The sequence below is a fragment of the Anastrepha ludens genome, chromosome X (assembly GCF_028408465.1).
Source record: "Anastrepha ludens isolate Willacy chromosome X, idAnaLude1.1, whole genome shotgun sequence".
NCBI lineage: Eukaryota > Metazoa > Arthropoda > Insecta > Diptera > Tephritidae > Anastrepha > Anastrepha ludens.
Window position 1 is genome coordinate 56237442 of NC_071503.1, and position 23194 is coordinate 56260635.

General features: G+C 36.3%; 2 protein-coding genes across 11 annotated transcripts in view; both read right to left on the reverse strand.

Annotated features, from left to right (window-relative positions):
* The window catches only part of LOC128869167 (host cell factor-like), a 136261-nt gene that overhangs the window by 49130 nt on the left and 63937 nt on the right, over window positions 1–23194 (reverse strand). The gene's annotated exons all lie outside the window — the stretch shown is intronic.
* On the reverse strand, window positions 10161–11526 carry LOC128869169 (putative nuclease HARBI1). The gene is made up of 2 exons (XM_054111678.1): window positions 11171–11526; window positions 10161–11091 (listed from the first exon to the last, which is right to left on the reverse strand). The coding sequence occupies exons 1-2, from the start codon at window positions 11312–11314 to the stop codon at window positions 10684–10686; spliced, it is 552 nt and encodes a 183-aa protein (XP_053967653.1). The 5' UTR covers window positions 11315–11526; the 3' UTR covers window positions 10161–10683.

Sequence of the window (23194 nt, forward strand, 5' to 3'; positions counted from 1 at the left end):
GAGATCGCGTGTCATTTCAAAAATATTTTTCCAAAAATTTTACTGTGTATTCTCAAAACATGTATAAATATGCCCTCAAAATTTTAAAACGATTGATTCACTAGGTTTTTTTTTTAATTCCCAAAAATTGCCTTTTTTTGAGGCTGTCACACTAGGTGTGCCCCTTAACAACCGGGCTGTTAGTTCTGCCTTCTCCAAACTGGATAAAGAGGCAAAGCGAATGGGTCTGATGGTGAGCGAGGACAAAACGAAGTACCTCCTGTCTTCAAACAAACAGTCGGCGCACTCGCGTATGTCACGTCACTGTTGACAGTTATGATTTCGAGGTTGTCAAAGACTTCGTTTATTTAGGAACCAGCATTAACACCAATAACAATGTCAGCCTTGAAATCCAACGTAGAATCTCTCTTGCCAACAAGTGCTACTTTGGACAAAGTAGGCAACTGAGCAGTAAAGTCCTCTCTCAACGCACAAAACTAATACTCTACAAGACTCTCATCATGCGCGTCCTAACGTATGGCTCAGAAGTTTGGACGATGACAATATCCGATGAAGCGACGCTTGGAGTGTTTGAGAGAAAGATTCTACGTAAGATTTTTGGACCTTTGCACGGTGACAAGGGCTAATATCGCAGGCGATGGAACGATGAGCTGTAAGAGCTTTACGAGGACATAGATATAGCGCAGCGAATATGGATCCAGCGGCTACGTTGGCTGGGTCATGTCTTCCGAATGGATACAAACGCTCCGGCTCTGAAAGTATTCGATGCGGTACCAGCTGGTGGTAGCAGAGGAAGAGGAAGGCCTCCTTTGCGTTGGAAAGATCAGGTGGGGAAGGACTTGACTTCACTTGGTGCTTCCAGTCGTTTGTGAGTTGGAATTATCAGCACAAAGTCACGACCATTTGAATTCTATGATATTTTTAAAAGCGTATTAATCGATTGTCTCTAAAATCAAGGAAACCAATATTTGAATCATTTATCTTCTTAAAAATGTAACACGAATTCCATACAGAAATATCTGATAGGTGGAATAGAACCTTCTTGTACCAATGAATAGATTTTTTAGGTGAGGAGATTTTTCGGCCGCCGTAGCCGAATGGGTTCGTGCGTGACTACCATTCGGAATTCACAGAGAGAACGTCGGTTCGAATCTCGGTGAAACACCAAAATTAAGAAAAAGATTTTTCTAATAGCGGTCGCCCCTCGGCAGGCAATGGCAAACCTCCGAGTGTATTTCTGCCATGAAAAAGATCCTCATAAAAATATCTGCCGTTCGGAGTCGGCTTGAAACTGTAGGTCCCTCCATTTGTGGAACAACATCAAGACGCACACCACAAATAATAGGAGGAGCTCGGCCAAACACCCAAAAGGGGTGTACGCGCCAATTATATATATATATATATTTGATAACATATTTGCGTTATGATTAAGAGTCACTATTGGCTTTTTCTTCTGCACGTCAATTATTTTGCGATCGTTTTTCGTTGTGATAAAAACCACATCCCGCTTGTCTTTCAATTTACTAATATAGACGTTGGCCTGTCTTCTCCATAGATGTTCATTCATGTACATTCATTTTGCAATTTGTAGTGTAGATTTCCAGTGGTATGAGTTTTAATCGATATTATATATATTATTATAGTAGTTGTCCATAAATAATGAATGACCCTGCGAAACATATGGTTACATTATTCTCATAACCACAGAATATACTACAGATAAAGAAGACACCTTTACTTTGCCTTTATATACATATATCTGGATTGAGAGCTTAGCCGTCATGTGTATAAAGTTCATAAAATTTAATCCCGTAATAATGTTTCTTTGTGATTACAAATTGCAGAAAACTTAGTCTCCCTCGATGCAGTATCATAGATTCATCTAAAGGTTAATTTTTTTTCAGGTTTGTATGCCATTTGAAATAAACTATTAACAACCATCAGAAGTTCGGAAATTGTAGATAGTCGGTCATTATTGGGTAAACAACCCAGTAGCTGTTCAAACCTGCCACCGGTCATAGATGCCCTGATTGTTAGACCAGTTTGAACGAATTTTCGGTGTCTTTTTTTGAGACTGCAACAGACAAGGCCAAAGAATATCTCCATTTCCTTGAAACTTTTTTTTGTTTTTTTGAAACTCCGTATCCGGCAAATTTCTTCTACGTGGACATGATATTGACAGAAAATTTTTCCCATATTCATTTGTGCAACTAGCAATTAAATGCATTATTTCCGTAGAACAAATTTTATCGAACATCTCTTTTGGAGTTTTACAGTTTTTCACATCATCAGCTAGCTAAACCCATTGGAGACCAATCAAAATGAAAGTCTGGTATTTCTGCAGTATCTTCATTCCACAAGGTAGTTGTCTCATCTATCCCATTTGAAATATTTATATTGTTACAATCTCCTGAATCAGAAGATAACCCAATATGTTTAACAAAAATATTATATATTAGGGGTACACTCCCTTGAGTTTTCGCTGAATTGCGCATATTCTATCACAAAGGCCTCCATCAAATTTACTGTTTTCATTTCCAATTATATCCGTAATATACTTACACTTCTTTTGTGAATTCATTTTTATTCAAGAAAGTTACACAATAATTAATAAAACTGATGTTTCGCTTTAAACAAAATGTCTACGCAATTATAATGCACATTGTTGAAAGTAACGGAAATTTTCAGAAAAAAAAGTGCAATAATAAATTAAGCTCTGTCTGAGCATTCTACGAAATATAGATGCTACAACATTCACGTCAAGTATTACACACCGGCTTAAGAAAATTTGTAAATACATGGAGAAAAAATTAAATAATATGAGAATATATATATTGTATTAATTACAAAAACGTAAGCTTGTATAAAATTAAATGAATAAAAATTGGTTTAAAAATTTGAATACTATAGCATTCACGTCATTTTGCATTACTATGAAGATGAAAATGTAGAAATACACAGTTTAGATAATTTAAGTCGCTGCTAACTTTTTGATGACACTTTCAAGAACATGATGCAGAACCTAACCAGTGTATTCGTGTTTTGCTAAGTCCAGAGTTCTTCTCGCATTGACTTCGTTACAAACCTAGTCCTGCCATAAGTTCTGTTACAAGTTAAGTCCGTTATAGATATGTGAAGTAAGTTTTATTTATTTATGCAAATATTAAAAAAAATTAAATTTGATTCGAACTTGTGATTATACTTTCACACAAGCCTTCAAACGATTCGGCCATTCAGCTTTGCAGCACGCATATTTTCCATGGATGTTGACGTCGTTGCTCGAACCAAAGATTATTCGAGATTTTCAAATTTCTGTGATGTCTACGCCAGGTTATGTTCTCCAATTCTGACCACTAACTGTAGTCCAATGGATTCGCATCTGGACTTCCAGATGGTGAATTTTCTGAATCCAGAAATATGTTTACTAGGCACTGCTGGGTGGTTTTTGCCTTATTGGCTGGAGTGGAATATTGCAGATTAATTTCCCTGGACATGGTTTTCGGTTTTCTAAGTGGACTTCTGCGAATTATTGCTTGAACGGCTTTTATTATTATGGCTGCACTGGTCCGATCATGCGGCAAACAAACATTCTAGAAATATTAAGTTTTTTCAGCAATTCGTAAATCTCACTTGCACTTTTACTACACTTACATACAGTGGCTCACAGCTTATTTCGTGTGCCCGATCATCAAAATAAAAAAGTTTAAAATTTTTGTATAAACTTTATTTAGAAAAAAAACTTAAACGTACATTCAAAGATAAATTATTTCTTGTTACAAACATACATAAATAAACTTAAATTATTTCTTCTTAAGTAATATATTTACAGCAAAATCAAAATTATAACTAAATCCACGTCACACCTTATTTCGTGTGCTTAACCAAACTAGAAAAAACATGTTTTTTTTTTTTAAATTTATTAAACTTTTACTAATCTAATATTTTGTAGGGGTAGCCTTTTTGTTTTAATACAGCTTTTAACCGGGATTGCATAGAGCTAACAAGTTTTCCAGTGTATTCAGGAGATATTTTCTCCCACTCCACTTGCAATGCTGTTTTTAGATCTTGTTTGTTGCTTATGTTATGTTTTCCAATTTTTTGATCCAGAATATTCCATAAATTCTCAATTACATTGAGATCAGGTGATTGTGCTGGCGTTTTTACCACATGAGGGCAATTCCATATAAGCCACCGTTGCACTAATTCCGACTTATGCTTCAGATCATTGTCCTGATAGAACCTGAACCTGTCCCGAATGCCTAATTTTTCAGCACTTTGTAGTAAATTATTTTTTAATAAATTCAAATAAACTGTTTTATCCATAATTTCGTCGATAAAAACCAAGTTTCCGACACCAGCTGTTGACATGCAGCCCCTAACCACTACATGGCCCCCACCGTGTTTTACTGTACCACGCAGATTCTTCGGGTCCAGCTCCGCGTTGGGCTTACGCCAAACGAAAAACTTTCCATCGGAACCAAAGAGGTTTAATTTGCTTTCGTCGGCGAAAATAACGTCATTCCAAAATGTTTGGTCTTTATTAACATGATTTTCGGCAAACTCCACCCTTAATCTTCTGTTACGCTCATTAACAAACGGTTTGTTTCGAGCTGTACGACCATGGAAATCAGCTTTGCGCAGAATTCTTATTGTTTCAGGATTACATGACTTACCAAGTACTTTTTCAACCTCTTTTGTCAAAGCTGACGCACTAATTCATGGGTCTTTTTTAATTTTTCTTAATATCCACCTTTCATCAGCTTCTGTAAAAATTTTGTTTGGAGCTTGGCGGCCTTTGTCAACCACTCTTTTTTCACGAGAAAAGCGTTGAATAATGTACTGTACTGTGGAAGTACTTAAATTAACAATTTGAGCAATTTTTTTCTTCGACTTTCCATTTTTGTAATGCGTAATCACTAATTCGCGCCTTTCAATCGACGTACGACGACCCATCACGGTATTTTTAAATTAAGCTGGACAACCGACTACTTTCAATGTGTAAACTAAATAAGGATATAATCTAATATACTATGCAAAACAAATTTCTTATAATTGCTAACCGGTTTACTGGCGCCGATAACGGTAAAAGTGAACACACGAAATAAGCTGTGACGTCAATTTACCTAGTATTCTGTTTTTGTTGTAAATATTCTACTAAAGCAGAAAAAATTTGAATGCATTTATACATGTTTGTAATTAGAAATAATTTATCTTTGATTGTGCATTTAAATTTTTTTTAAAGTAAATCAAATAAAAATAATTTTACAATTCTTTAGTTAAACATACAGCCACACGAAATAAGCTGTGAGCCACTGTATGTAATGTAATCACTGCAATGCGATTTTCCTTAGCTCCCTAATCCACTGTTAACAAGCGAAATTTTCCACGAAACTGAGTATAAAATATGAGTAGACAAGGCATATGAACAAAAAAAAATTTTTTTTCTGCGAATTTGTTCTCGCCGTATGCATTGCAAAATTTGTCACAGAATTTATGGCAAAATTAAGTATTGTGCATGAATCGTTCTGCACTAGCTTCAGTTTGGCCGCGTACGATGGCGTGAAACAGTGTTCTATCAGTATCGCCACTACAAGTTTACATTCTTTCCTGGGAAGAGATAAAATATAGTTTGTAGAACTGACATTGTGCCTGTCTAGCATGATTTTCGCAATCCTGCATGAGCTAGTTCTTTCTCATCTTTAATTCGCCTGCAGCTTTATGCTGTCCTTGTTTGCAGAGAGGTGGTTGTAGCTACAGGAAGATTTGCACCCCTTGTGTCCTGGTACCCAGTATACGGTGGGGTGTTTCTCAGTTTCTAGCTCATCCATCCTGTTGCGCCATTGTCGTACGCACTGTGAGTTTCCCCTTACAGCAGCTATTGCTTTGATGGCAAGCTTGGCTGTTAATGTCGAAGCTTAGGTGAGAGTCCGGTGGCTCATTCCGAACAGAATAATGCGACTATAACCCCCTCTTATAATTTCGAACCGTCTGTGAATATATTAAAGTTGTTCAAGGCTGTCCCGTCCGACACCCTCCTTTCTAATATTACCTTTGGTTCCCTGTGGAAATTAGCTTGAGAAATAACGTAGTCCGATTTAGCGTTTAAACCTCTGCATATCCGACTGTGGCCGTATGACCTTCTAACTAGTTGTATTGTTGTCAATAGCCTAAGTGCAGACTTCTTTGCGGAACTTTTTGCTACTTAGGTTATTGGGTAAATTGATTAGAAACACAGTATAAATTTATAGATAAGATAAAATTCAGGACTTCATTGTTTACATAATGGTAAGTAATTGCAGCAACATGTAAAGTCGGCGTACAGCTTTAAAACATTTGGGAAAAGCTTTATAAATAATATACAAGAAGAAAATTAATATTTTGTTGGATAACCACGATGTTTAGGAGTTTGGGTGTGTTCGAGCTGTGTTTGCGGCAGTGTTGCTTTTTATGACAGAGCATCACGTTCTACGGAAAAAAATCGGCAACACTGGCAAAGTCACGCGTTCGTTGAACAAAATGTTGACAATCTGTTGCTCAGCACTAGATAATCATACGCAACATAAAAATTTTCACTGCGCAATTGAGATGGAGGAGGAAAAATAAGTTAATTTTCCAAAAAATTTTATTTTTATGTTCTAATATTGTTTATTATTTCTTTTTAGCATAAAACTAAACTTTACTGAAACCAAGTTGTTGGTCAGGTGTCGATTGGATCTGGAAGATGAGTTTGTAAGTGGGAGGAAAAAAAATGTTCTTTGGGGCAAAGTTCTGGATAAACTGAAAACTGATGCTCCAGATCTCACCCCTACAAGAGATCAATTACAGAGAAAATTTTTAAATATGGTCGCAACCTACAAAAGAATTAAAAAGAGAAACAAGTGTACAGGACGACATGCCACAACTTGGGAATGTTTTAATGAATTCGACGAAGTTTATGGTAGTAGACATTCCATTTCTCCTCCATCTCAAAATCTAGACATTCCTCCGTTCCAAAAAGAGGACGATGTAAATGTTCGTAACAAAAAACGTGAAATAACAGCAACCGAGTTACTGGAGTTTTGGAAAAAAATAGGCTGTTGAGGAAAAGAGGCATAACGACGTGAAGGCGCTGGAAAAAGAAAACCACAAATTAAAAAGGAAAAAGTGTCCAGAATGATGGAGCTCAGAGAAGTTCTATATAAATTAATTAGCATGTGATATTACCATTTAAAAAAACTGATCTCAGTCCTTTTTAAACATAGAGTAAAGAAGTATTGAATACTTATTTTTTGAATGAAGTAATGTTTTTTGTTTTAGTATTTAGTATTTTATTTACATGAAATGAAGTTTTTTTTAATGAATTGTTATGAATTAAACAACATTTTTACTGTTTTCATCTTCACAATTACTAATTACAAAAGTATGCAATATAGCGCACGCTAATACCACTTGTGAGACCACCGCTATTTAGATATAATATGAGAAAGCGTTTTTCAGTAAGAGCGCTTAAACTTTTTTTTTTTCAATAAAACACAAACGGTTTGACTTTTTTTAACTAATTTTTCTTTTATTATCGAGTTTGAACATATACATTTAAGTATGAAGTTCGATTTCTTTTGCTTGACCACCGCGTGCACGTTTTACGAAGTCTAATCGTTGAACCCAATTTTCGACCACTCTTTTGCATAAATCGGCCGAAATTCCAGCAATTTCGCGTTCAATATTGGCTCTGAGCTCACAAATCGTCGCCGGCTTGTTACTGTAGACCAGTGGTCGCCAACCCGTCGATCGCGAGCTACCGGTAGCTCGCAAAGGCAATTCTGGTAGCTCGCTATGCTCACGTTGCAAAAAATCCAAAAGTCTGAAAATCATACCAGTATTAGCAAATTTCAGAAATTTTCATAATAAAAAGATAAACAGCGGCAACACTGCGGTAAGCGATTTCGCGCCGACAAACACGACGCGAAGTCGCGTCTCCGTTCTAGGATCGGCTGGAACCGATTAGCGTGTTCGAGAATTTTTTGGCTTTATATATAATATATATACGCAATGCACGTCGACATTGCGCTCAAATTAATACTGAACGGCATTATCAACGTTCTGCGTGCAGCGGTTGGGTTAGAGTTCGAAACATTATGGCAAGCAGTAGTAAGAAGGCGAAGACAATCTTCTTTTTCCATTCGGAAAGGGAAGAACAATAGTTCTTCACAGAAGTTAAAGGCAAAAGTGTTTGTTTGTTATGTAATACATCTGTGTCAGTTCCTAAAAAAGGAAATATTGAGAGGCATCATAAAACTGTACATTCGAATTTTGAGAAGGCATTCCCGTTAAATTCTGCCACCAGAAAAGAAAAACTGAAACATTTAAAAATCCAGTTAATTGGATAACAGTCAATATTTTTGAAAACAATCGACAAAAATAGGGCTGCAACTGAAGCATCTTGTCGTGTTTCCCAGATAATTGCACAAAAAAAAAAACCTTATGAAGACGGGGAAATCATAAAACAAGCATTTTTGGAAGCTGCAGATTCTTTATTCGCCAACTTTAGAAATAAAGACGAAATAGTGTCTGCTATAAAATCTATGCAATTTTCTACTAATACAGTGATGAGGCGAGTAGAAGTAATGAGCAATGATATTTTTTTACAGTTAAGAAGCGACTTAGATAACTGTATTTATTTTTCACTGCAACTGGATGAATCAACAGATGTAGTTGACACCTCACAGATGGCCATATTTGTCAGGATGGCTTTTAGTGATTTTACAATTAAAGAAGATCTTTTGAAGTTTATTCCACTCAAAGGACATACTACTGGGCTAGAGCTGTTTTCTCATTTAAAAAATCTCATCTCTTCTGAGAAAATTCCAATATCAAAAATGGTAGGCCTGACAACTGACGGTGCTCCAGCTATGGTGGGTTGTGATAAGGGGCTCGTGGTGCTATGTCATAAGGATGAAAGTTTTCCACAATTTCTTAGTTACCACTGTATTATACATCAGCAAGCATTATGTGGAAATTTTCTAAACTTGAACAACGTTATGAAACTGGTGGTGAAAATTGTGAACAAGATTAGAGCTCAAGCGTTACAAAGAAGATTATTTAAAACCTTGGCTGATGAAATTGACTCTCAATACGGAGAGCTACTTCTTCACTCTGAAGTGCGATGGTTAAGCAGAGGACGAGTGCTCAAACGTTTCAATGATGTCCTGCCTGCTATACTCCAATTTTTCAAAGAACGCGATGAACCGATTCCTGAACTGGAAAATTCGACTTGGCTCAGAGATTTTGGTTTTCTTGTGGACATTACAGAGAAATTAAATGAGCTTAACTTGCGGCTTCAAGGCAGGGATAAAGAATTAGCGGAAATGATTTCTTTTTTTGGGAACAAAACCTAAAAAACCGCGATACTAAGCATTTTCCTATTCTTTCCGAAAAGATATCTAAAAATCTATTAGAGCCCTATGACAGTAAATATCATATGGAAATAGTTTCTAACTTGAAGGAAAACTTCAAAAATCGTTTCAAGGATTTCAGCAAAATTGCTTTAGTGACGCAATTTGTTGTTTCACCCTTCAGTTTGCAACTTGTGTTATGAACAACTTTGGCGAAGACATTGCTGTGACAGAAATGGAACTGATTGCTTTTCAAAGTGACTTGACTTTAAAATCACTAGGTTTAAATACAAAATATGTGTGGACTTTAGTAAGTAAAGATAAGTATTCAGTTTTATGTCGTGTTGCGTTGAAAGTGAAAGTGTTATTCAGTTCAACTTATTTGTGTGAATCTTCTTTTTCCAATATGAAATTTATTAAAAATAAATACCGCAATCGGCTTACAGATATACATTTGGATAACTGTATTCGAATGACTGTATCAAATTATACTGCAAATATTAAAAAAAATTATCGATGAGTCAGAATGTCAACCTTCTCATTAAATATGCTCTTTTTATCTGCCCATATTTTATTTATATAATAATGTACTATTACTGTTTTGTTGTTTTTTTAAGTCGCTTGTGATTTGCCATTATGACTGCAAAAAATTTTGTTACGATTGATAGGTGTGAACATGGATGTAGTTATGCATAAGTATAAGCATTATAAGTCATAAGTTTATTATATATAGAACGTATATTAGTAAAATAAATACATGTATTGTATGTCGAATATAACTGTGTATTATTTAATTTATGTTGGCTTGTGCAAGTAGCTCGCTGTTTATTTCAAAATCTTGAAAGTAGCTCAACACATTGAAAAGGTTGGCGACCACTGCTGTAGACCAATGACTTCACATAACCCCAAAGAAAATAGTCTAGAGGCGTCAAATCACACGAGCGCGGCGGCCATTCGACCGGGCCATTTCTGGAAATAATGCGCTCATCGAACTTACTCTTCAACAAATCAATGTAGCGTGTGCTGTGTGGCTTATGGCCCCGTCCTGTTGAAACCACATGTCATCTAAGTCCATACCATTCAATTGCGGCCAAAAATAATCGTTTATTATGTCGCGGTATCGATTTCCAGTAACGCATATTTTGCTTGTTGACAAAGCCATTGAGCCAAAAGTGAGCTTCATCACTGAAGATGATGAATCTGAATTAAAGTAGCAGCAACAGAACGATTATTTTCATAAAAAATTTGCAAGATTTGCAATCGTTGCTCAAGTGTGTAGCGTTCCATGATGAAATGTATACTAATGAAGTTTTCAAATGACAAGCGAAAAATAAAACATATTGCGTCGTTCGGCCTCCCTATCGGAAAAAAGTTGAAGCGCACCTATTGAAAAACGCCTTATATCAATATGATTAAGTATTTTGAATTTATGGTTTAAAATGCCAAATGCTTGCTCTATTAAAACTCGGGTAGAACTAAGGTGATAATTAAACTTTTTGTTAGCAGTAGTGAGGTGCCCGTTATCTCTATATGGTACCATTAAATATTTAGACAGTGGATAAGCGGAATCAGCTAAAATTATAGCACCACTTACAAATTCAACCTGACCAGTTGTAATGTCTTTGTAAATTGGACTATTGCTCCAAACGTTAGCGTCGTGGCAGCTTCCAGGAAACCCGATAAATACGTCTAAGAAACGAAGCTTACTTGTGCATATAGCCTAAAAATATCACAATAGAAAAAATTTTGTATTAGTGTATACATATGCATTTCTGACATCCATGGAATATGCCACCAACCTGCATGATTATTGAATGCTTTCCCTTACGGCCATAATAGCTTATAGCGTCATTCTTTGGAGTGTTAATCTGATAGTGAATCCCGTCCATGCATTCAATAAAGAATGGAAAACAGTTCGTCTTAATTGTTTGAAAACTTTCCATTAAGTTCTGCTGCTGAATAATGCTCGGCCAAGCAATTTCGGTTTTGAGGCTGCATATTGTCTTGATGGTTTTGAAAAATAGTTTATGAGCTGTTCCTTTCCCAGCATTAAAGCGATCGAAGATTTCTCTATAACGAATAGGATCAATCGTACAATACAACGATTGCTCCAATGAATACTTGGTGTCAGCTGTGCACCAGAAAGAGCTTAGATCCTCACGTAACTTCTAAATAAAATAACTTCGATTACACCAAATGCATATATTTATATAATCCAAATTGATTATTTACAAGAAATGTGTAAAAAAGATATCTTCAGGGTATAGTGCAATAGTTTCAAAAAAGTATTTCATTTTCCTTACTTTTCTTTGTTTGGACCATTGTTAAACAATAAGCCTTTTATCATATGTCTTCTCCTCCTGTTTTTGTCCATGTTTATTAAAAAATTCTCACGACTCCTTTCCATTATCTCATCTGCTATCAAATAAGTTAAACGTTCGACGAAAAATAAACATTGCAGTATTGCTGCCCAGTATTAGCTGAGTATCAGCTACAGAGCATCAGTAAAGTATGCGGTTGCAATGTTGCAGTAATTATTTAGCGGCTCGAACACACTACTAACTTTCCTGTTTCCTGAGTTGTAATTTTCGCTCATTCTGCCCGCATGGCACTTTGCAAACCCACCTCACTGGTTAATGTACGAGTATGCTGTCGAATTCATTTTTTGTAATAGATCCCACAGATGTTCAATAAGGTTCAGATCGATCGATTGATGGGCTGTTTTGGGGAGTTTTGCAAGAGCCAAAGCTTTACGATTTGGGTTATGATCTTGTTGGAACCAAAACGTTCTTGATAAGCCAAGATTCGGTACTCCGTTTTAAATTACTTCCTAAAATGTGCAAAAACCTCTATTTATCCATTGCTGATTCAATGAATTCTAACTGACCCACACCTCTAGCCGCCATGCAACCCCGTACTATAACTCTACCATCACTGAGTTTAACTGTACTAATACGACTTTGTTCCTCACAAGCTGTCCCTGATTTGCGCCTAACAATTTGACGACATCTTATCACAAAATACAAAATTTACTTTCGCCTCAAATGATGACTTGTTTTCAAAACTCTGGAAGCTTATGTTAAGGGTTTTCCAATAACAGGTGTTATTTTGAATAGCCCGCTATTTCGGTTGATGTCACTTTTGAAGCTGTCATTTTTTGATACTTCACAAGTATAAACTATGCCATTAATAAAAATGGAACGATACACGCTTAAACAACGCATTGAAATTATAAAATTCACTATAAAAATGGTGAAAATTTTGCAGAGACGGTTCGTAAAACTCGAACATTTTTGGGTCATCGTGAAGCACCTTGTCGGACCGCAATACAGAAATTGGTGAAAAAAGTCGAGCTGTTGGGACAAGTTAGTGATGTGAAGAATAAAACCCGTGAACGTCGCTCAAGAACAGCCGAAAATATTGCTATTATAGCCGAAAGTGTTGAAGAAAACCCAGGTTTGTCCATTCCTCGTCGTTCTTTGGAATTAGGCATTCCAGAAACGTCATTACACCGTATTTTGCATAAAGATTTGGGTATTAAGGCTTATAAAGTCCAGTTAACACAAGAACTCAAGCCGGCCGGCTATCAACAACGTCGTGTCTTTGCTGATTGGTCGTTGAAATGCGAAACATCATCTTGAGTGATGAGGCCCATTTCCATCTTGGTGGCTTCTTCAACAAGCAATGATCAACGATTTTTTATGGCCGGAATTGAATGGTATTGATCTAGACAACGTTTATTTTTAACAAGACGGCGTTACGTGCCACACACACAATGAAACCATTGATCTTTTACGGGAATAAATCTCTTGGGAAACCCATTATATTGTTAACAAATCCAATGCGCTCTTGTCCGCTCCACAAGTGAAATAAACGGTTTTGTTGGATCGACACTACCATTGAATTCAGCTTTGTGTAAAACTTTTGTAGCAGTTTCCACACACATACTTTTTTTTAAACCTTTGTGTAGGTTATCAACAATGTTTGGTGATGTAATGCAAATTTTTATTATGCTGCGCTCTTTTCAGAACGATAGTGTTCTTGGAATCCCAGATCTGGGTTTAGATGGTAAAATCGCGGTTTGCTTATAATTGTTTACTACGCGTTGAACAGAAGAAAACGTTGCATTGTCAATATTTCGGAAACTATTTCCATCTTTCCACAATTTTATTTATAATTTTTGTTCTTTTTGATACTTTATTTCTTGTCCATTGGTTTCCATGCTTTCATATTATCACCACTTTTAAATAAAATGCGGAACTGAGTTCGCTAACCGATGAATTACAATAACAAATAATTAAAAGTACGCAAAAACAAAGACAAATCTTAGTAAGAGAACGGTATTATTAAAAGCGTACATTGCTTAAAAACTCAATGTATATTTTTAGTTGAAAACATATTTTATTAACTATATTTATTCTTTCATTGCGTTCTTAAGTTATAAAATCAAAATAAAATAACAAGACTCCTCACTTCATTGTTTACATAACGATAAGTCAGAGAACGTTAATGTATAGAGAAGTCTCAATGACAGGAACGTATGGAATTTCGAGGGGTACTCGTCTCGCGAAGACAATTTCACCATAGACACATTTTTCAACAAAAATTAACAGTGAGGGGCTGAATTATGTAAATTTAGCAGCAGTCCATAAGAATTTGTTGGTGATTAGAAGCAAAGAATGTTAGGTAGCTTTTTAATATGACCTATATATTTGAATTTTTCCAAATCATCCAAAATTATATAAATATGTAATGTCTGTCTGTCTGGTGTCTGTAAAACTTTGTTGAATCCCTTCCAACTGAATCAAAATCCTCTATAGAAAACGCTTCATTACTAGGCGCACAGCAAGATGGCATATGCAAATGTAAATTTTTGAATTTATATACATTTGCGCATATGTATATGCTGTGTGTATGTATGCTCACTAGCCACAGCTCAAGATAAAACGGTAAAACTTCGCAAGAAATCCAGCGCGCACTCATGGCGCAGCGCATATTCATAGGCACAGCATTGTACATATACACATATTTACGTACATATATTGATGCATACATATGTACGAAGCCGCGGGCACTCGACTTGACAAAAATTCAAGATTTATCAAATATTGGCAAATAATTCTACGCGAAATATTCCAATATTGACTATTTTCGAATTGTCGAGAAAATTGGCATATGGGCGGCTCGTTTTATGAATGAAAGTACTTGCTCTTAGAACTATGAGCTCGAATTTATCAATGAATTTTTTGATGATGAGTTTTTGTTGCACAGTACAATAGTTGAAACTGTTCGGCGCCGCCGCGAATGGCAACTAGAGTGATGGCCGCTACGCCTGCGTCTATGACTGCATTTTGTTCTTGTAGTCGCTAGGCAGAGAATTTTAGCTTTGAACGACATACGCATTTTGAGGAATAAAGTGAGTGCCCTGTGTGTGTGGTTGTATGTACATGCATATGTGTATATTAATAAGCATTGATTTGCTTGAATTCAATTCACATATTTATATTTGCATATGCCATCTTCCTGTGTGCCTGGTAATGAAGCGTTTTGTATACAGAATTTTTTGATTTGATAATTGAACGTACATATATATATAGTTCGGGCATCAAGTGTGCATATACGCACATGCACATGTCGATGCATATGCAGAAGAAGTTCTTTTAGCATTTGCAGGAATTCGATCATTCGAATATTTACTCCCTAATTATTGCGTGAAATATGATAAGACGATGCTCGTGAGGTAGGTCATGTTGCTTCAGCGCATACATATGCGTGCAACACTAACTATATTTATTAAAGATGCAATAGAACTTAGTTGTCCCATATATGTATGTATGAAAATACGTTTCTTTGAAGTTCTCTTTTATTTATTTTAAATTTCAAAGTTTTGTACTATCTATAAAATGCACACATATATGAATTATTCCCTGTAATATACATATGTAAATTGAAAAAAATTTCGTTTGGCAAAGGAACAAAAAATGCATATTCAAATGCACATAAATATGATAAGGCAATGCGTCGTGAGATAGGTCATTGTTGCTGCAGTGGGTGTGCAGATACATTTGTAACACTATAAGAATTGAAGATGCAATTGAACTTTTGCACAAATATAACTAACAAAATATATGTATATATACATATATTGATATATGTACATATACATATATTCATCAATATACCAATATGCTCTTTGAATTCTTGTCTAAAATTAATTTCGACTCGAAAAATTAGTAAAAATTTTCATCAAATTTACTAAAACGCACACAACAAAATGTGAGGTCGTTTTATAATGTATTTTGTTTAAATTCTTCTTTTAAAATTAAAGCAACAAACATTAAAGTTACTTTGATTTTAAATGTTGGATTTTAAATCTTTATTTGGTTGTACTTGTTTGAAAATATAGATTGAATAAATTTTCGTTTATCAAGGGAACATAAAAATGCACAAGCAAATGCCTTGCAAAATGCCGTCGGCATTCGTCAATTTGATTTCATACAGAAACCAAAAACTGAGCAGAGCCAATGTACTTGTATATAATTCACTGTAATCAGCTCTGTTAAGAACTTCCAAGAACTTCCAGAACAAGCAAATGTGCACTTGCCCTGCAGTCAACTGTGATTCAACCCGAAGAAACGGTCCCGGCCGGAAGCATAGCTATTGCTAGCTCCTGTACCGAAAAAGGACCACTTCTGAGGGTGGTAGATCCAGCGAAAGCGGGCTACCAGGATCGTAGAAACGATGCAAAGCTACCAAGGAGGATGCATAAAACCTTGACTGAAGAGCATTCTGAATGAAAACAAGCCCGAAGATACAATTCCTAAGCCCCAATAGAAATTGGTTGAAGCTGAGCTAACGAAAGAGGTGGATAATTGCATTAGTAATTGGGTCGTCTCTATTCTATAAACCAGGATCATCAAAGCTTTTATGGGTAATATCAACATAACTAAGAGGGTCCATAGGGGTATTCCACAGAGCATCAGGACTGTATCCTAATGCGATCAGTGGGATCTTTCAAAGGGCATTAGGCGAGGTAACTCTTGGGCCACCAGATATAAGGTAGCAATCTTTACCTTACCAAATATTAACGGACAAACCCTCTCACTTTCACCCAGTGCAAAGTACTTAGGGGTAATTTGGACTCCAAAATTAGCTGGAAATTAAACGTCGAAGAACGGGTAAGGAAATCAGAAAGTGCTTTATATGCCCGTAAACGTATGCTTGGAAGACAGTGGAGTCTTCAGCCTAAGCATATATTATGGTTGTACAAGACTGTACCACTTTTATCATAGGTATGGTTCGGAAGTCTGGTGGAAAGCTCTAGGGAGAAATTACAATACTAAAATACTAGGCAGAACACTAAAATCAGCCTGTGCAATAACAGTCGATGCAATCAGATCATGTTCTAGGGAGGCTCTCAACGCACTGACACACGTTATTCCAATAGACCTACATATTAAGAAGACGGCAGCTATAGTGCATTTAGGTTAAATGAAGCGGGTCGCTGGAAAGAAAAAACGTATGGTCATGCCATTCGATCAACCCAATTTTTAGCACATTTTCGATTGTTTGGGCTCCAATTTCATGAATGGCAACCTCGGTTCGCATAGCATTTGTCCTTAACGGCTCCCTACAAAAAATAGTCCAACGGGCTTAAATCACAGCTCCGAGGCGGCCAATTGATATCGGAATTTCGGCTGATTATTCGGTTTTCAAAAACGGTAGCAAAAAGTTCGAGTGTAACTTTGGCAGTGTGACAAGTTGCACCGTCCTGTTGAAACCAAATGTCGTCCATGTCATCCTCTTCCATTTTTGGAAACAACTCGTTGAGCATGTCACGGTAACGCTCGCCATTTACTGTAACCGCGGTTCCTCGCTCATTTTCGAAAAAAAAAAATGGCCCGATGATGCCGCCAGACCAAAAACCGCACCAAACAGTGACTCGTTGTGGATGCATTTGCTTCTCTAGAGTAACGTGTGGATTTTCTGAGGCCCAAGTCCGACCATTTTGCTTATTGACGTAGCCACCGATGTGAAAATCAGAAAAGAAGAAGAAGACTCACCACTTTGGAAAAAGGTTTTCAATATTTCCCAATTTTGCTGAAGCGTATAGCGTCCCATTTCGTAAATGTCAAGTAAATTATGAACACATTTAAAAAATGTCATTTGTGTTACCATTCTCAAAAAAATAGGTGGTTCAAAAAGCAAACGCTATATGGCCCATCCTGTATATATTCTCACATTTCTAAAATTTTTTGAAATCTGTGCTTGGGAAGCTTGTAGGCTACTAACCGCAGATTTCTCTTTTAATGGCAATATCACTATTCTTTCAGACAGCTAAGCAGCAATCCAGGCACTGGATTCTGCTAAAACAACCTCTATGTCCCGGGTAGAAGGTAACGAAAAATCAAATAAACGAAACAGCACTTAACTCCCTTGATGCAGAAATTGGAAAGTTAATCTCTAATAAGGCAGCTATCCTTGATATCGAAGGCGCGTTCAATAACATCCTACCAGACACAAAAATAAAGGCACTGGCCGATATGGGGATCTTTGAGGTGCTGGTTGAGTTCATAAAAAACATGCTCATGAGTATATTTGTGACCGCAACCTTCGAAGATCAGCAAAAAAGGCAGTACAGGAACACCTCAAGTCGGTGTGCTCTCCTCTGGGTGCTGGCAATAAACTTCTTGCTAAAGAGTCTAGTGGAAAGAGGACAGCACATCGCAGCCTATAGTATGCGGCGTATGTTGCTATTCTAGTAAAAGGAAAATTTCCGAACATACCTACTTTGCGAAATTATGCAAGACTTACTAAACATGGTTGAAAACTGGTCCAAGCCAAAGGTCTAAGCATCAACGCTAATAAACTCAACTTATCTTACTCACTATGAACACAGAGTTTCAATTACTCCTATACTCCGGTACCGCAATTTCGTTGGAGATGAAGCACGCTATTTAGGACTTATGTTAGGCAGAAAACTCGGATGTAAGTCTAATATTGAAGATAGAGTAAGACGAGCTACAATAGGACTCTACTCTTATATACTATATAAGTATATATAATTGGCGCGTACACCCTTTTTTGGGTGTTTGGCCGAGCTCCTCCTCCCATTTGTGGTGTGCGTCTTGATGTTGTTCCACAAGTGGAGGGACCTACAGTTTCAAGCCGACTCCGAACTGCAGATATTTTTATGAGGAGCTTTTTCATGGAAGAAATACACTCGGAGGTTTGTCATTGCCTGCCGAGGCGCGACCGCTATTAGAAAAATGTTTTTCTTTTTCTTTTAAGTTTGATAATTCCCCGAGATTCGAACCTACGTTCTCTCTGTGAATTCCGAATGGCGGCCGCCACAAGGACTCTACTCTTGCAAAAGGTTAATCGGTCTAAGATGGGGTGTTTCCCCTTCTACAACGGATCTCTGTAAGACCAAGAACAATAACTGAAATTAATCTTTTATCACGGCGTTTCCTTCGAAAAAAGAATGGAATAACGGACTATTGCTAACAAAAATTATATATGTACAGTGGTCACACAATTTATTCGTACACCATGCGTACCACGCAAAAAACTTAAGCTTTGCGCAAAATATTTCCTGTGACAATATATTGGTTTTGGGTCACAACGTTACATTCCTAATGAATTGCCGCAAACAAAACTCCCGTTATTTCAACTCACACTGATGGGTTCTAAGGAAAGCAGGCAGACGTAGTAAAATGATGCAAAACATTTATTTGTAAACCTTCAGCACATGATATTGTACAATAGCTGCAAAACTAACAGTAAAAATCATTTGTATTTTTACTAATATATATTCATACAGCAGTGGCTGCACGCCTGCATTCGCATAGAATAGAAACATACAAATTAGAAGGCACAGCTGTAGTTGACCGCCTGCAATAATTAATCGTAACACAATGCTGCTGTGACTAACTTAACACTTTGCTTAAATACTTCTTCTTTACACCCACACTTCGGGATAACCGAAGCAAAACCATTAGCTCAACGAACCTGAACAGGTCGTCGCTAAAAAAGTACTTAAGCAAGGCCGTTTTCTTAGAAGATTACCAAAGGTTATCAGTAATAGTGCATAGTGAAAGTAAGTGTTAAAACTAACAAGAAAGTGTTTTATTTGGTAAAGTGTTCAAGTAAAGCAGTTTCCAGGCATCAACCACAGAGATAAAAAAAGTGCGTTAGAAATATTTAAGAGAAGAGATTGTTTTCACATTTTCCAACGATATTTTCACGAAAAATTTACAAAATATATATTAATTTTGCAAATGATTGATAACAAGTGAAACAGTGAATAAATGGTGTGAAAAATACACACAACAGAAATCGGCAAAAATAATTAATATTTTAGAAGTTTTTACTTAAGATATTTAAGAAAAGAGATTGTTTTCACACTTTCCGTAAATAATTTCAAGAAAAATTTCAAAAATATATATTATTTTTGCTGATCATTTCCCATTTCTGTTCTGTGTAATTTTCATTTCAATGCGTGCTCACAGCTCAATTATATTTTTAAAAGATGGCACTAACAGTATGTTAATTTGAATTCCAGTTTAAAAACAAGAAAAGTAGCAATCAAGAGCTCAGAGTGACATAAAGAAGAACACTTTGATTCGGTAAAAGAAATGCCAAGAGGTAGAAGACATGCTAACATCGGACGTAATACACGTCACAATAGAAATGTGCAAAATCACAGACAAAATGAAAGTGAGGAAAATCATGCTGATAGATTAAGTCAACAAAGAGATCGTACTAGGTCACGTTCTCAAAATCGGCCAATAAATATCAATTCTGTAAATTTGATTTCAATATAATCCACAACTTGATTATTCATCTCACAAATACGTTGTCATTGGAGGTATGGATAAAATTTGCGGATTTTGTCAAGCATTGAAATTCAAAACTGAAACACCAGGCATGTGTTGCGCTGCAGGAAAAGTTCGTTTACCAGACATACAATATCCGCCCGAACCATTAGCTACATATAATTCATGTTTTCAAATGACATCTTTTGGTGCTGGAAAAATTATAACCGATAACTTCATGCCAACGTTCAAGGTAATACATAAACTTCAACGTTCAACAACATTCGCTGACACATCTAATGAATCATTAGATTTTATGGACACAAATTATGGCTTTTTTCAGATTCAAGGGCAAGCATATCACTTAATACGTTCATTACTACCACTACCCGATCAAGAGTCAAAATTTTTGCAAATTTATTTCAGTAATGACAACGATGATGAACTTGAAGCACGGTGTGCATTTTCCAGAAATATAAACAGAGTCATTATGAGAGAGTTACAAGATTTATTACACACACACAATGTTTTGGTACAAAGTTTTAAAACAACAATCGAAAGATTGTCATCTGATAATCATAAAATTAAAATTGATGCAAATAAAACGCCTGCCGGCGAACATCGTGGAAGATACAATCAACCAACTTCAAGCAACGAGGTTGCAATTGTAATATCTGGAGATGAATTTCAACCAAGAGATATTGTTTTGCAAAGAAGAAATGATGCACTGCAACGTGTTAATGAAACGCATCGAAAATATGATGCATTACAATATCCTCTTATGTTCTGTCGTGGTGAAGATGGTTGTTCGATTGATATAAAACAAATAAATCCAGCAAATGGTCAAGAAACAAATAAAACTGTAAGCGCAATGAATTATTATGCATACAGAATCATGATAAGAGAAAATCAAGAGAATCACATTTTAAAATGTCGTAAATTATTTCATCAGTTTATTGTTGACATGTATGCGAAAATAGAAACAGAACGATTGAATTACATTAGATTCAACCAAAGAAAATTACGCTGTGACGAATACATACATTTACGAGATGCAATTAACAACGATACCAACCTTAATAACATTATAATAACGATACCAACTATAATAACATTGGTCAAATGGTAATATTACCTTCATCGTATACAGGCAGTCCAAGGCATATGCATGAATACGCCCAAGATGCAATGTGTTATGTCAGAAATTATGGTCGACCCGACTTATTCATAACTTTCACATGCAATCCGAAATGGGATGATATTAAGAATCATTTATATACTGGGCGGAAGACATCGAAATACGCCCAGACATGAATACGCCCAAGATGCAATGTGTTATGTCAGAAATTATGGTCGACCCGACTTATTCATAACTTTCACATGCAATCCGAAATGGGATGATATTAAGAATCATTTATATACTGGGCGGAAGACATCGAAAACAGAATAAATAAGTCGCTGCAAGCATTCGGTCAATTGAAAAACATCTGGAGCTCCTCATTCTTGTCGCGTGGCGCCAAACTAAAAATATTTAATTCCAACGTCATATCCGTTTTACTATACGGATGTGAAACATGGAATGCTGCGCCACGGCTAATACAACGCATGCAATCTTTTACAAATCGTTGCCTTAGGCGTATACCAAAGATAAGGTGGCCAGAAACTATATCCAACGACAGACTGTGGGAGCTGACGAACCATACGCTCATCAAAACAAATATTCTGAAAAGAAAGTGGAACTGGATCGGCCATACGCTCAGAAAACCCGCACAAGATATCACGAGGCAAGCCATTGAATGGAACCCACAGGGATCACTCAGAAGGGACGCCCAGCGCATACTTGGAGAAGACAGCTAGAGAAGGAGATAACATTAAGTGAAATGAACTGGAATGAAATTAAAAGAATGTCATTGGACAGGGACAGATTTAAGAGTTTTGTTGTAGCCCTATGCTTCACTATGGAGTAAAAGGAATAAATATATATACTGGGCAATCAGCTACTGATAGGCATGACATTACTGCAAGAGTGTTTATGATGAAATTACTAATTACCAAATGGGAAGATACATTAGTAGCAACGAAGCAGTTTGGAGAATATTATCATTTCCGATTCATGATCGCCATCCAGCTGTTATTCATTTGTCAGTCCATTTAGAAAATGAACAAAGTGTTTACTTCACTGAAAATACTGCTCAACAAATGGCTGAACGACCACCAGCAACAACACTAACTGCATTTTTCAACTTATGTGAAACAGATTCATTTGCAAGAACATTGCTTTATTCAAATGTTCCTAAATATTATACTTGGAATGCATCATCAAGGTCCTGGGTACGAAGGCAACGAGGAATACCTGTAGATGGATATCCAGGTGTTCATTTGGGTGATGCCATCGGACGACTTTACACTGTGCATCCAAGTAAAGTGGAATGTTCCTATTTACGTTTACTCTTAGTTGATATTCCCGGCCCAAGATCATTCGAAAGTTTGAAACGAATTAAGGCAGTAGTCTGCTTTACAGGCTTCAAAAAATCGATTTTTTTGTTTTGTTTTAAATCTCTTCCAAAACTATCCAAGAATATGTCTTTAAAATTCCAGAGGCCAATTCGACATATTTTCGAAGCTAGAGCAGTTTTGGTGGCCGAGCGTCGAGCAGGTGCGAATGCTCAGGCAGACTTTAAAGCGCGTTTTCTCGAGTTTTCATTTTCACAAGTGTTAGAAAACGGTGCCGGCGATAGCACAAAGAATATATGTCCGATCGAAAAAAACCAAAGTGATCTAGCTTCAGTATTAAATTATCTTCTATTTGAACTAAAAAAGTTGGACAAAAGTATTATTTAAACTACTTGTTTTGCAACTTAAAGTCAATTTTTTTTCTTAAAAAAGTGAATTTTTTTTTCAAACTTCGAAAAAATTTGGAATTTTATAACTTCTTCGGTATTTTTTTAGTTCATAAAGAAAAGAAACTTATAAAAATTAAAAAAAAATTTGGTTCGACTGTTTCAG

Bases quoted from the DNA above. Each gene is read 5' to 3' on its own strand.
- LOC128869169 (XM_054111678.1), bottom strand. From the start codon at position 11,314: ATGGAAAGTTTTCAAACAATTAAGACGAACTGTTTTCCATTCTTTATT. The intron at 11,092-11,170 runs GTTGGTGGCATA...TGATATTTTTAG, and splicing joins AGCATTCAATAATCATGCAG to GCTATATGCACAAGTAAGCT.